This window comes from Chrysoperla carnea, chromosome 4 (genome assembly GCF_905475395.1).
Source record: "Chrysoperla carnea chromosome 4, inChrCarn1.1, whole genome shotgun sequence".
NCBI lineage: Eukaryota > Metazoa > Arthropoda > Insecta > Neuroptera > Chrysopidae > Chrysoperla > Chrysoperla carnea.
The window spans coordinates 48151966-48166731 of NC_058340.1; the positions used below are offsets into that span (position 1 = coordinate 48151966).

A 14766-nucleotide genomic window follows, 5' to 3' on the forward strand; every position below is an offset into this window, starting at 1 on the left:
TATATATCACATGAATTTTTATGAATGATAAATATCAATACAAAAGTGATTTAAAAAAATTTAATATTATTTAGTAATTTTTGGCGTTTGTTACTGTATTTCCTCTTCCCAAATTTTAAGATTCAGAATCGGAAGATGTTCTACCTCTATCTACCTTGCAGTCAAACCAAGCACAATTATGAATACGACATTTTTTTATTTGATAATTAACAGTGAATTACGAATGACTGATAACTGATTTGATAATTAAAAGACTGATTATACTCTAGAGTTATTATTTCTAATGTTTATTGTTTTGTTACTTAAGGGTAGGTATGACCATTGACTGATAATAATTTATAAAATTGTTTTATGTGTTAGAGTTGATTTTTATTTATAAAATTTTATGATTTTTAGTTGATTTTGCCTGATCTAGAAGAATATTTTATGTTTTGGTATCATTTCTCTGATTTTAAGTACCTTAGTAAATAAAACATTTAAAACATTAGTTTTTTTTTTTAAATATAAAAATTTTGATATATATCGGATATATATAAAAAATATCCGATATTTTGATATTTATAATAAATATCGGATATTTTCGAACCCTGACTAGAAGGGGAAGTAATAGGGTAAGTATATATTAACATTTAATCATATTTAAATTTATATGCGGTAATAGCTGCAATTCCAACCGCTACCATACCAATAATCGGTGCCCATAACAACATTGATTTTGATTTCTTGTTTCTGGATTGCTTATTTGATTCATTATTTGTTGTTTGTAGCATTAATTTAGCCATGTTTCGTTCACGTTCTCGTGCTTTTTGTTCAATTGCTATTAATTTCCGTAATTCTTTTTGTATTGCTACATTTGATGGATCAATTGAAAATGCCTTTTTTAAAATTACACGTGCTTCTTCTGGATTATGTTTGCTTATCAAAATCTAAAATATAAAGATATTTAAAAGAACTTGTAAATAGTTTATATTTCATTCATATCTAACCTTAGCCTTTCGAAATAACGCTTTTACGTTCTGTGGTTGACAGAGTAAAACATTATCTACACATTTAAGAGCTGCATCGTAAGCTTGTAAGGTCATTTGAGCTGCTGCCATGTTGTTATAAACTTTCATACGATCTTCCAGCAAGTCTTGCAGATCCGAATCGGTTGGCTAAAATTAAAACGAAAAAAAGGGAAGATAACTAACGAAAGTTAATTATTTAAATACTATGCATGTGCTATTTATTATTATTAAAATTATTAAATTACAAATGCATAGAGATAAATAAATAAATATAAATATTGGTTGTTTTTATCTAAGATGTATCGTGCGTAATGTATAAGTTGCAGACAACTAGCTCAATTAGCCATTCAGTTAGCAAACTATCCTTTACACTAAACGCGCCGCTCAATTAACAGCCTGAATGATATTCAACCGTATTGTCTGATACAACATTTAATGAACTGGATGACTGATGCTTAAGCCATTCGTACCATGGGGTGACCATTTAAAAAAAATAAAATGAAACAACTGACAGGATTTTTTATTTACGTAATTTAAAATATAACATATTGTTATTTGGTAATCATGAGATAAAATAGCGTAACTCAAAAACAAAGAACACATTGAAAAATTATTTGTTAAATGTTAATGCAAGTTAAATTTCTATGGCATTTGGATCCGCAAAGAACTTTGTTTTTAAAATAATCACATCTATTATTGTAACACAGATTCACAGCAGGCTTACAACTATATTTTTGGAGTCCCTGGCTACCAAAAGGTGACTGACTTTATCTCCTATTAGTAATTAGTTAAACGTTATCGATCCAAATTGCCTGCGACAAATACACGACATTTACAAGGCATGGTGCGTTTGAGAAAAGATTAGACAGTAAATGGAGGATGGTTTCACACACTGAGCGTGGGAAAATCACAGATAAGTGATAACAGAGACGTTTAATCAGAATCCCAAGGTCTATAAAATCTTGCAAAATGAATAAAAATGACCCAAACCCAATTTCTATAAGATTAGTGTGAGGTCTTTTAAGTAATAAAATTCATTTTCATTAAAATTTAATTAAAGTAGACGAATTAATACAAAAGAATATTTTTAAATAGTCGTTATCACAAAGCGACTTTAAATAAATTTAACAAAAAATAAAAATTTAAGAATTGTTACCTTCAGATCTCCATCTTCAGTTGGTTCGGTAATACCACCTTCAACATCGTCAAGATAATCTAAAGCACGTCGGTAGCATTGTATGGCATAGTTACTTTCATTTCTTGCATACCACCAGTTACCTCTTTCTCGTTTTTTATTTCTATATTAAAATAATTATATTAATTTTCTAGATTTTAAGCTGCTAACACGATTTATATAAACCATTGGGCAAAGACTTTTTATTTTCGATCTATATGCTATATAAAGTCGAAACGAATATAGTAATCAGGGGTGGATTTGTGCGTAGGCAAAGTAGGCTTGTGCCTACGGCGGCAAAAATTTCGTTTCAATTATTAAAAAATTTTTGTTTAATAAAAATGTGAATTTTTTTCAATTTTAGTCAACTTTGCGTGAAACAATCATTTGAAAAAGTCGCCACTTCACTTAAACTATATCTAGTCACTATGTTCGCGAATGTCGCTATCCTGGAAGTTTTAGAACACTGTAGTAACAAATTGTACTGCGGAACGTTCATTTTCATGTTTGAAACGTATCAAAACTTATTTGCGTTCCGCGATGAAATAGAACAGGCTAAATTCTTTGGCTATAATGTGTATTGAAGTTGAAACTTTGCTACAAGTTGATCTGAACAAAATCATCGATACATTTGGTGTTGAAAAAGTCCGGTGTAAAAATGTACATTGAAATAATTGAAAAAATGAATTGTTTTTTTGTTTTGTAAACCTTACTTATGATTAAAAAGTTATTTCATTTATTATATTAAATATTTTTCAATTTCCAAATAAATAAAACAGATTTTTGTTTATAAAAAAAAGCGGCACTTTGATGCCTGCCTATGGACGGCAAATTCGTAAATCCGCCCCTGCATAGAAATAAGAAAAAAAAATTTATAGAAACATTTGGTCAAAAATCTTAATTTTCGAAATGTACCTTGACATAGATTTAAAATTTCAAAGTAAATGAATACAAACAATGATTGAGCATTAATTTACAAAAACTTTTGGTAAAATTCAAAGGTCAAGGTAAAATTGGTATAAATTCATAATAAGCTAAAACTTACCCAATCTTTTTCCGAATTAATACTGGAATTTTTTCTAATTCAGCTTCGGGTTCACACTCAAATAATTCAATTTCATACGTAATTTTTGAATTTGGTGGTATATCTGGTAATCTACCCTCATCTCCATAAGCTAATCTCGGTTCGATTTCAACTAAACATACTTCTCCAACATTCATAAGCGGTAAAACTAAATCGATACCTTGTACAACTTCTAAATCGCCAACTTGAACTTTTAATTTATCAAACTCTTCAACAATTGTACCATTTTCTAATTTTCCTATTAATCTAATTGTACATACGTCTGTTCGCTGTGGACGAGTCTCACTACCTAAACCTTCTTTAATAATTTTCTTTTTTAAACAACCACTACCTAAGACATCAAACCATTCGTCTTCATGTGTTTTCTTATCATCTGATACGTTTTCATTGAGACTAGTCGTAAGTTCTTGTGCTGTAAGGTCCTCAAAGGAACTACTGTCACTTGCAACACCGTTGTCAGTATCCATAATGTACTACTACACAAAATCGATTATTACATATTCATAACTTAAATACAAATATAAACTTACGTATATTTTATTTTATTTGTATTTTTATTTTATAATAAATGTTACTAAATTAGTTATTAGTTATAAAGGCATGAGTAATTAAATGTGAAAAAGTTTCGAGGACATTTTGTACGGTACGATCTTAGCTCTTTGTATTTAAATGTCAATGGTCAACACACGTCAACACACATGTGAAATGTAACTAAAAAACTTCTAAAAATTCATTTATCACTTAATTAATACACGCGGTTAATTTAATTCGCAAAATTCGCAATAAAATAAGATTATTTATTTTATGTATATATCCAAAACAAAAAACAGAAAATAAACACATGCAACCTTGTTATAGAAAAATTTTGTCAGAAATTTAATGAAATTTCGTCTAGAATTTGGGCTAATTTGATATTTTAATAAAAATTTTATTTTTTTTTTCCAAAAAGCTATATTTATACCTTTGAAGAGTTTTTCAGAATTAGTAAAACTTTTAAGACTTTCGTTTGAAATATTTCCACAGGGGATGCGATATAAATCGCATAAAAATTCGATAATGGGTTTTCAACGAATCTTCACGCTTTATAAATGACTCAAAAGTAGCATTTGTGAAAATTTATTCGGAATCTCCTGACTTTAAGATAAGATTTAAAATATAAAACAGAGTTCCTCTAAAAGGTCTGTAAAAATTCCGTACAGCTCAAAATTAATCGATTTAGCAAAACTTATCTTCGTGCCACGTTGCTCCGTTTGAGAGCAAATGCAAAATGCTATTTTACTAAAATTGAGTATGTTTTTATAGGCAATTTTATTACAGATATGATATACAAATTACATACTGAACAAAATTAAATCTTAGCCTGTTTTTTTCCCAAGCAGTATATTTTTAGACCGAGAGTCTATTTGTCGTCAGTACAGGCTAGAGAAATAATAAATAAAATAAAATAGCAACTCTAGTATAAATAATCACTAAAATCAAGAACGTATCCTAGAATAATATATGATCTATTTTTTCTTTGTGATATACTCATGTTCTAAATGTGATACTTATTCTATTATAGCCGTATTCGATTTTTCGTTCCCAAAATATGTGGCTTTCTTAAAAATATTTTAGTTTGTTTAATTAGATCCAAAAATTTTAAATAGGAAATTAATCGGGAAAAAATAATTTTTTATTTCCAGTTCATTCTGATCGAAACCAATCAAAATTTTAAGCTTGAAGTGATACAAGTCAGCTAACTCAAAATAACATTTAATTTAATTTTTGGAACTATGCTTTAGAATTACAAATTAATAAATAAGGGCTTTATATATGCAGTTCTAAATAAGTTACAAAAAGGACAACGCCATAAAAATTAGGAAACAAAATTTAAATGTGCTTTAAAATGAAACTATAAGATGGCAGAAGTAATACTAAAAATATTAATTATTTTGTAGGTATTTTTGCTGTCATTAAATGTTTTCATCTTATTTTGTTATATCGTTATTTATTATCAATAAAATTATTTAAAAAAATAAATAATTTGTTGTTAAAAGTGAATCAAAATGTATGAATTAAAGCGCAATTTTTAATAAATTTATTAAAAATATATATTAGATATCAATAATGATAAAATGAACTGAATGTTTTTAAATAAATAATGTATAAACATTATGAAAATGGTGTAAATAGTTTTCACTTATAATTAAATTAATCATTTTGGGAATATATATTATAAAAAATATATATATTTATATAGAAATTAAAAATTACATGTACATATTAAAATTATTTATAAAATGTCCTATCGTATATTAGTGGAAATTATACATGAAGCATCAATTCGTACCAAGCGTACACCAGAAGGTTTTACACACGATTGGGAAATATTTGTACGAGGATGTGATGCTGATATTTCACATTATGTTGATAGAGTTGTTTTCAATTTACATCATACATTTTCAAAACCAAGGCGAGGTATTATATTTTGTTTTAGATTCGATATACTTTATATAATTTACTGTGCATTGTATATATAGTTTGTTTTAAAGAAGTATTACAATACGATTTTATAGTTAAGATGCGTAAAGACTACTTTTTATCTCGTATAACTACTAATAGCGAATGAAATATTAAAAAGCCGAAATTTTTTTTTTTGTAATCTAAGCTATCTCAAGTTGCTTCAAGTATGGTTGGTGAGGTAAAGAGAGCCAAAATTTCATTTGTTTATTACTAGTTTTATGCATTTGTAGTAACATCTAATTTGAAATATAAATGTATTCATTAAGTAAGAATCTTCGTAAATAAGTTAATAGTTCGATGCTTATAAAATTTAAACTTTATTATGTGTATCAAGAAAGCATGTGTAACATAAATCTTGGTAGAACTAGACAAGATATGCTCGATGTAGGATGAGTTTTGGTTCAGTAGGTGCATGTACCCAGTCGACGCCATTTTAGCTTTTTCCCGCTTCCTGATTCAAATGTAGTAAAAAACATGAATACTTTTGTGTGAAAAATAGTTCCTGACAATGAATAAATAATTCATTATTAATGAACTTTTTCCGCCTCAGATTTTTTCAATTTTTAATATGTAAACAAAACTTTGACCAATTTGACAGCTCAAATGGAATAGTGAAGGCGCTGAGTGCCTACAAAAAGATTCTTAAGAACTTAGAACAATTTTGCAATTTTCTCATATAATTATGTGGGTTTTCTTTCGCTAAGCGCTCGCTATCGACTTATTAACGAATAATGGGCCGGAAAAATGATGAAATTTAATAATTGCAATCATGCTAGTTTCGTTGCTATTTCATAAAACGTATTATTATGTGCATAAAATTAAAATATAGACTTATACCTTTAAAATGAGTACCTTAAAGTACAAAAATATTTTTAATTGGCCAATCTACGGCCGTTTCAAACCAAGCGCTTCGCTCCGATGTTTATATTACCATTTTCGTTTACAGTTTTAATCATATCTCCGGTTCTATGGGTCCTATCAAGACGAATGCAAAAGGAAATATTTGCTTTTACATATTTGAATAAAATAATATTTGTATACTAAATTTTCAATAACTTAAGAGCTATGGCCGTATAAACAATTTATTTGTTTATAACAAACCCCCCCCCCCCCTTTGAGCTATTAGCAAGCTGAAAATTCAGATTCAGCGGGTCAAAATACGTCGATACAAAATACAATACGCTCCTTGTTCGGTAGGACCTGTAAATGTATACAAAACATACTCCATAATGGGGCGCTGACTGGGTACCGTGCAAGAGAGTGAGAGAATGTCCCCATCCTACTCCTACCTATTAAAGAGCATACCTTGTCTAGTTCTACCAAGACATAAATTATGTTATACAAAAATATCTAATAACGTTCGTTTTCTACCTTTGAAATTTTGGAACACAATATGACCTAAGGATGCTTCCTGATTTAAAGCTATGGTCATAAATTACGAAAACCAACAATGGAATAATGGGTGTTTTATAACCCAATATCAAAAAAATTCTATGGCCATTGACTTCATTGCAAACAAAATAACGTTAAGAGATTTTTTCGAAACAGAGTTATGTCACGCCCAAGTCTCCATATGCCGTAACTTATCACCATACGCTTTAAATCATGAAGGATTCTTAGGCCATACTTTGTGCCAAAATTTCAATTTTCCTAAGCATTCGATTTGGTATTACTCTCAAAAATGTCATTTTTTCCAAATTTTTAACACCATGTGTCTAGAAAAAAGGCTACAAGTATATTATCTACCATTTATTGAAGTCCGTCTGTTATAACTTGGGCTACCCTGTATATGTACGTTACTTAAAGATAGAGTGTAACCGTAGCCTGTGAATTAGCCTAGATCAACTCTACCTACGGATTTCTGTTAATATAGTTATCTCAATACTCTAACTATAGTCGTTTCTGTTCAACAATAAAATTGATTAACTTTGCGTTATTATTATTACTTAAAAATGAAACGGTCAATAATTTTGGTTTTTCTTTTTTATACCTCAACAAATATATCAATGTACAGTTAGTTTTCTGACGGTTTTTTTTCCTATAATTAAAATCTTGATTCGAATTTTAATTAAGTTTATCTCGAGTTAAAGACGGTCAATCGACTTCAAATTTTTATGGCAATTGTCAGTTGTGCATTTACCAGTAAGTTGAGTAGGCCGGACTCTAAAGCGACAAACTTTAGGGGGTCGGCAAATTTAGCTCAAAATGTTTTAGTACTACTCCTTTTTCCTTGACTGAATTCTTAATATCAAGGATATAATTTTAATTTTATAATTATTGCTTTAGTAAACATTTCTTAACGAATTATCATTTACTTTTTCAGTTTTAAAAGAGCCGCCATATAAAGTGAAAGAGTCAGGATATGCTGGGTTTAATTTGTTAATTGAAATATATTTAAAAAACAGTGAAGAACCTAAAAAAATACCATTTTATTATGATCTGCATTTACAACCGGTGGGCGGGCCATCAGGCCAACCCATTTACAAAGTACAAAAAGAAAAATACGTATTTCATCATCCAAATGAAGATTTCCGCCAACGCCTTTTGAAAGGCGGTGCTACTTTAATAAATACACCATCAAGCCATAGTGAAAGTTCTCGAGAATTTCCGGGTGGAAGTGACGAACAACGATCTCAATTAGTTGATAAACCAAAACTTGGCGGTGATATGACTAAAAAACCAAAAATACGCACAGAAGAAACAAAATTATCAAATAGTTTTGCGGATTTATTTGGTCCACCAATTACCAAAACTGCAAAAGTATCACCAGATCCTAAATTACAACAAATTAAAAGTTCTCCAAAGAATATGAATATAAAAAATGAAAAAAATGCACAACAGGAGAAAAGTAGCAAAAGTAATAAGCACAGTCCACAAAAAGATAAATCAGAAAGAAGTAAGGAGAAAGATCACAGTAAAAAGAATAAAGAGGAGAGACGAAGTAAGGATAAAACAAAAGAACGTGATAAAAGTAAGGAAAAAAGTACAAAAAAAGATAAAAGTCCACCGCGCCGTTCTAGTACAAGCCCTAGACGTTCACCAAAAAGAGAGTCTAGCCCAAAGAAAAGTTCTAGTCCAAAACGAGTCTCAAGTCCTTCACCAAAACCAAAATTTGAGGAACGTAATAAATATGATGAATCAATAAAAGAAAAACAGAATAATGACAACACAAAATCAGATAAAAAGGTGAAGAAAGACAAACGAGATAAAGTGAAAGATCGTGATAAAGATAAACGAGAACATAAACAACATAGCAAAGAAGAAAATAAAACCGATATAGAACCAAAAGAAAATACAATGAAAAGTGTTTATAAAGATACAAATAATGTAAAACCAACGAAAGATACAACATCCAAAGATAAAGAACAAATCAAATTAAAAGAAAAAATAAAGCAATCAGAACATCAACAACAACAATCTTCGGTTGTAAGGGCGGAAATAAAAGACAGTGAAAAACACAAGAGTGTTAAACATGAGATCAGTGAGAAACATAAACATAAACATAAGAAAAAAGATCGTGAAAAGAGTAAAAAAGATGATAAGGAAAGGCGACATGATAAAAACAAAAATGATAAAATGTCATCAGATACACAGATAAACACATCAAAGGCAATTGTAAGTAATGATTCAACAAAGATATTACCAACTGTAAATAATGAAATTGAAAAAGAAAATCATCAAAATAAGAATAATAGCACACAAGCACCAAATAGTGAAACATTTATATCAACACGCGACGAAACATCAAAAGTTTCACGTGACAAACTATCAACAAATCCGTTAAACACATTAATTGCAGAGTTATCAGAGAATGAGAGCAGTGATAGTTCAAACCATAGCGTTAAAAATAATACAGATGTTAGGATACGAAATAAAATTAATTCTAAATCATCAAATAATGTTGTTGATTCAACGCCAACGCCACTTCCACCTCCACCACCACAACCGGTTGAAATGCAAAAAGAATTCGCTCCCACAGTTGTTCCACCTGTCGCCCCACCGTCAATTGAACAAAATGACAAGAAGAATGATGATCGTGTAGAAAAAACAAAGAAATCGAAAAAGCATCGTGATAAACATAAATCAAATAAAAGTCCAGACAAAGATATTGAACGTAAACGAAAGCGAAAGTCTTCATCTAAGATCGATGACATTGAAACGTCATCGGATAAAATAATCAACAATGATGAACAACCACGGCCAATGAAACAAATTAAGGGTGAACGTAAATTATCTGAAGAAGAGAAAATTGAACAAAATACTGCGGATTATATGAATATATTGAAAGATTTACAACATAAAATAATGACATTACAGGACAATAGTGAACTGCAACGAGTTGTACAGTTAATTGCTGAAACTGGCCAATATGAAATTACACGACAAACATTTGATTTTGATTTGTGTGCGTTGGATCGTAAGACTGTGGACAGGTTACAGGAATTCTTTAAGGCCACATGACTTTTTTTATTATTCACATCACACATTCAAAATATTACATCACTTTTCCATTTGTGAATTTTTTTATTACATGATCACGCGTTGTTCTTTTTATACAGTACAGATTCACAGAATTGTATGAATTACAGAATCGTATGGGTTATGGTGAACAACGTTAAGTCCATAAATGGGTCGTTCTATTTTCAACAGTTTTCTCGGTATGATTAAAACAGTATAATGCGTTAAAACGATTTAACGAATAAGTTTACAAACATCCGTTAGTATGCCCCTCAATTCTTTCAACAACAAATTTTGTGTGGAAATTGTTTCGGAAATACAAACAAATAATCAAATTTTAATAGCTAATAGACCAAATATTATTTTTGTTCATTATGAGTCAAATTATAAATAAAAAGCTAATGAGCATCGGGAATTCCCTTGAAACTAATGGCCTTCGATGAAGGGTGAGCATTAATAAGAAAAGAGAGAATTTGAAACTGATAATAATAGTAGATATCCTGCTGACAGAGTCTATTATAAAAAAGAAGTTAACAATATTTTACTGAGGTCAAGGGCAATGCGGAACGCACAAAATATCTGGTTTTCAACAGCTGGCTTTCTGTACCCTTTCTTATATAGAACCAATAACATTAATGGGATATCTTTCATTCATATATACCCTACATATGGGATTGTTTCCCGCAAAATACCAATGACTAAAATTAACTGGGTGCAACAATTCTTTTTTTTTAAACGTTATGGAGCATCTTGTTACGGAAATTCCAAGATTCGATGAAAAAGATATTTAAGGTGTCTTATCATTCTCTGTCAAAATAGATTGGCTCAATCTCCAGCTAAGCCTAGCTCAATCTTTATACATATAAGTAGCCTCGTTAAGAATCACAAAACCCTAATTTTGTTACGGTATAGTTTTATTCAACTGGTTAAAACTGTTGAAATAGAATGTTAACTTTGACACAGGTGTCCAAACGAGCGGTTCAACATGCTTTTGTTATTGTGTCAAAATTCAAATGGATATTGTGTCAAAATTCAAATTTTTAATAAAGTACAGTGTTTTTGTTTTAGATATTTGGAATTTAGATAACCAATTTTTTATGATTTACCCTCTAAAACAAACTCAGTGGTTGTGTGTATGTGTTTGAAAGTTTTATGTGAATTTTGAATTCACCTAATGGTTTAAGAGCCAAATGTGAAAAACCTTTAACTGCTGCTAAAAGATGAATTTTTGTTGATTTTAATTTGGGACATAAAAAATGAGAAAAAACACAGAGAAAAGGATAATAGTTATTTAATAGTTTTTACTAGAGTAGGAATGCAATATGTCTCCAAGTGGATACGAAATTTTTCATGCCATGGCTCTTTGGCCATAAGAATCATTGTATTTATTTCGTATAAATAATACCAAAATGCAGTGGCAAAGCTAATTATTACGAACATTTTTTTAATAAATTAATATCACAGTAAAAATTTAATCCTTGGTACTGAAAAATAGACATTTAAAACTGTTTATTTATTTATAATTGAGAGTCGGGGATTCGAGGATTAAAATTGGACAGAAATAATTTTTTATTTAACACATTTTTATTGTTAATATCTTATGTACGGTCCTAAATAAAAACTGTTATGCCAATTGACACGTAATATATAATGTCTACAAATTACATTTATCCAATGTAAATTGATGATCATTCCAAATGGTGTGACCGTTTATATTTCGGAGCGTATTCCTTTGAAGGCATTCTTTTTTGTTTGTAAAATGGCATGTTTTAACTAAAGTGCAATTAATAACATTTGGAATAAAAAGTACTTAATTTTACTATTATTTTTATTTTCTTTAAAAATGGGGTTTTTTTTTATGTACGTTTACTGTGAAAGTCTACTTGAAAAAAAAAACTGTCTTCAAGAAAGTCTTCTCGCAGACCAAAAAAAAAAAATGATAAAAATTTTAATTTAAAAAAAGTATTGATTTAAGAATATATATTTTCAAATCTTTTTACATTACGAATAATCTGTGCGCAAATCACTAAGTTTGCGAAAGAATCTCCTTAAATGCAGTTACATGGAAAACTAAACTGAATAAAAATTATTTCAAATAAAGTTATAATTATTTAAATTAGTTATAATTAAAGTGCTAATTATTTATTAAATTCTTGAATTTTTGAATGATTCACAAACGAATTATGTAGGTACTGTGTGTGTTAAATTCTCTTGTTAATAGGGTTTTTATATTATACCATCATTTAAAAACTATATAGGAAGTAAGACTTAGCATACGACAGAGAATTTATTTATAATTTTTATCCATTCAACACTGAAAATATCGATAATATTAGCGTTTTGTGTAATATTTTGTAAAATGAAGACTATTTAAAAAACAAACGCATATTTGAGACATTTGACCTGCAAATTAGACTTTTAATCGGCCTAGAAATGAATTGATCTTATACAAATAAATGACAATCCATTGGTACACACTCATACCAAAACTTAGTTAACTTTTATTTATTTATTTATTTTAATTTATCATTTAATAATTTTCTGTAAATAAATTTACTTAACAACTAAATTAATTTAAAAAAGAGTTTCCAATTAAATATTATATTATTTAATTGTAATCATTTTTGAATGTGTTCGTAATAGTCTGTAATCCACTGGAGTTTATTATAAAAATGTAAAATTGTTAAAGCAACATGGTACATATTTTTGTGTTTTGTATATCTTAATTGTGTAAATATTCACTTAAATATTATAAAAATAATGCTTTTAAGTTTATTGAAATAAGAGAAATCGTTTTAAAAAATGAATGAAAAATGTATAATAGGTCAATGTATCAAAATATCTATTAAAATAATCACTAACACGTTCACTAAGGGGTCTCCATTTATTTTACGAATTATTTTTAAAGATAGTTCTCATACTTCATGCTACATATTAATATGAACAGCCCCGTAGGAAGGTTAAAAGAGAAGGGCGTCATAAGGGAGTGTTAAGTTGATTTACTAAGGCAAAAAAACGGCGCCGTCTTGTAAATACTTGGACAAGCATGGCACTGATGCTTGTAAATACTTCGATATATACTCACCAATATATTATAAACCTAGTGTTCCATTAAAAACTTTATATACCTGTAGTGGACGTGTTAATTCTGAATTTTGTTTTTTGAAGGAATAATAATTTAAATATGATGATTTATTTGAGAAGTTTATTTTTTATTAAAAAATGAATGGGTTTGTCCTCGTTTTCTTTTTCCAAAAGAATTAAAAAGCGAACATTTTTTTAATTACTTTAAAAAATATATAAATTTGCTATTTTAATTTAAATTACGATTTGTAATGAAGCAATTTTGAATGCAAACTTATTTCAACTTCAACGTACATACATTCTGAAATTTACTTGGAAGTATCATTTTCTGAGTCACGTTCGCATGATGTTTGAAATTAACGCTTTTAAATACATAGACAATTGATTAAACAATACTCTATTGATCACTCTTTAGAAAAAGAGAAAGCGACCATGCGGTCAATACCTCCCTATGCACTACTGACCGCACGATCGCTTTGTCTCTTACACATTTATTTTATGACTAGGTAGAGAACGGTCAGTCTCTTGTCTATGTCTATGGCTTAAACTTTAACCACACAGCAAATAAGATATAAATTTCCATTGCGCAATATTTTGGGTTCACTTTTAGAAGAAACGTTCAGTCCAAACACTAAGCGGACGTGGTTCTAGTGTGAAACTGAGTGAAAAAATCTAATAGATCATAAAATGATGCTAGAATAGAGTGTGTAATATTCTCGTTTCTGACTCGGAGGGGGCTGGATGGTATATCAATTTTGATTAGAAGAGGGGAAATTCGGGAAGATTCCATGTCGTTAACAGGAAATGTATTAAATTTTCCAGGTTTAAACAGGTGAGTGTCATTAATTTTCTCATCTGATATTCAAATGTAAAATGATGCTTTTGAATATATTACGGAACGCAATAACTGGTGGTATACAAAAAGATCTTAGTTTCGTTTGCTAGTCTACCTATAGGTTCGGGCCAACATCATAGTCATTTTTTATAACAGCATTTGTCAAATTTAATTAGAGAAAATTCAGCAAAAAATTCACTTACAATAAAACTTAAACATTAATAACGGCATAATAATTCAGGTCTAACTTTTATTTAAAGATATGCCGAGTTTCTAGCCGAAGTCTAGCATATCTAATTTCTGAACAGAACCAACCCCACCAAATAGTATGCGACGTTCTTTTATGTGTTATAAAAGCGGTAATTATTTACAAGATGCCTATTGCCCAGACTACTCTCCATAATGCCTAGACACAGGATATTTTAATGCGCATTAAACCGCCTATTTCTGTTGAACATTTGAACCAATTTGAACAAGCCCAATAATCACTGATCGAACTACGATATTGTTTTAAATTTCAAGTGCTAACTGTTGGTTGGATAAAAATTTAACAATTTTTATCCAGTCAGTCAGCGATGATCACAAAAATGGCTAAAATAGATTTTATCCACAGATTTACATA

General features: G+C 29.3%; 2 protein-coding genes across 3 annotated transcripts; one reads left to right on the forward strand and one right to left on the reverse strand.

Annotated features, from left to right (window-relative positions):
• Window positions 1–389: 389 nt before the first annotated feature.
• LOC123298578 (peptidyl-prolyl cis-trans isomerase FKBP8) lies at window positions 390–3941 on the reverse strand. 2 transcript variants are annotated; one of them, XM_044880634.1, is made up of 5 exons: window positions 3796–3941; window positions 3227–3738; window positions 2164–2305; window positions 987–1154; window positions 390–926 (listed from the first exon to the last, which is right to left on the reverse strand). In XM_044880634.1, exons 2-5 carry the CDS (start codon window positions 3730–3732, stop codon window positions 630–632), a joined length of 1113 nt encoding a protein of 370 aa, XP_044736569.1. In that variant the 5' UTR covers window positions 3733–3738; window positions 3796–3941; the 3' UTR covers window positions 390–629. The 2 variants fall into 2 exon arrangements, with proteins under 2 accessions (XP_044736569.1, XP_044736568.1); XM_044880633.1 differs by having other exon boundaries at window positions 3227–3741.
• Window positions 3942–5516: 1575 nt separating this feature from the next.
• LOC123298565 (protein AF-9-like) lies at window positions 5517–12055 on the forward strand. Its single transcript, XM_044880607.1, has 2 exons — window positions 5517–5722; window positions 8091–12055. The coding sequence occupies exons 1-2, from the start codon at window positions 5545–5547 to the stop codon at window positions 10226–10228; spliced, it is 2316 nt and encodes a 771-aa protein (XP_044736542.1). The 5' UTR covers window positions 5517–5544; the 3' UTR covers window positions 10229–12055.
• Window positions 12056–14766: the final 2711 nt, after the last annotated feature.

Coding starts and splice junctions, on each gene's coding strand:
- LOC123298578 (XM_044880634.1), bottom strand. CDS start 3,732: ATGGATACTGACAACGGTGTTGCAAGTGACAGTAGTTCCTTTGAGGAC. Junction 2,306..3,226: donor TTAATTCGGAAAAAGATTGG/GTAAGTTTTAGC, acceptor ATTTTAATATAG/AAATAAAAAACGAGAAAGAG. Junction 927..986: donor CGTTATTTCGAAAGGCTAAG/GTTAGATATGAA, acceptor TTTATATTTTAG/ATTTTGATAAGCAAACATAA.
- LOC123298565 (XM_044880607.1), top strand. CDS start 5,545: ATGTCCTATCGTATATTAGTGGAAATTATACATGAAGCATCAATTCGT. Junction 5,723..8,090: donor ATTTTCAAAACCAAGGCGAG/GTATTATATTTT, acceptor TTACTTTTTCAG/TTTTAAAAGAGCCGCCATAT.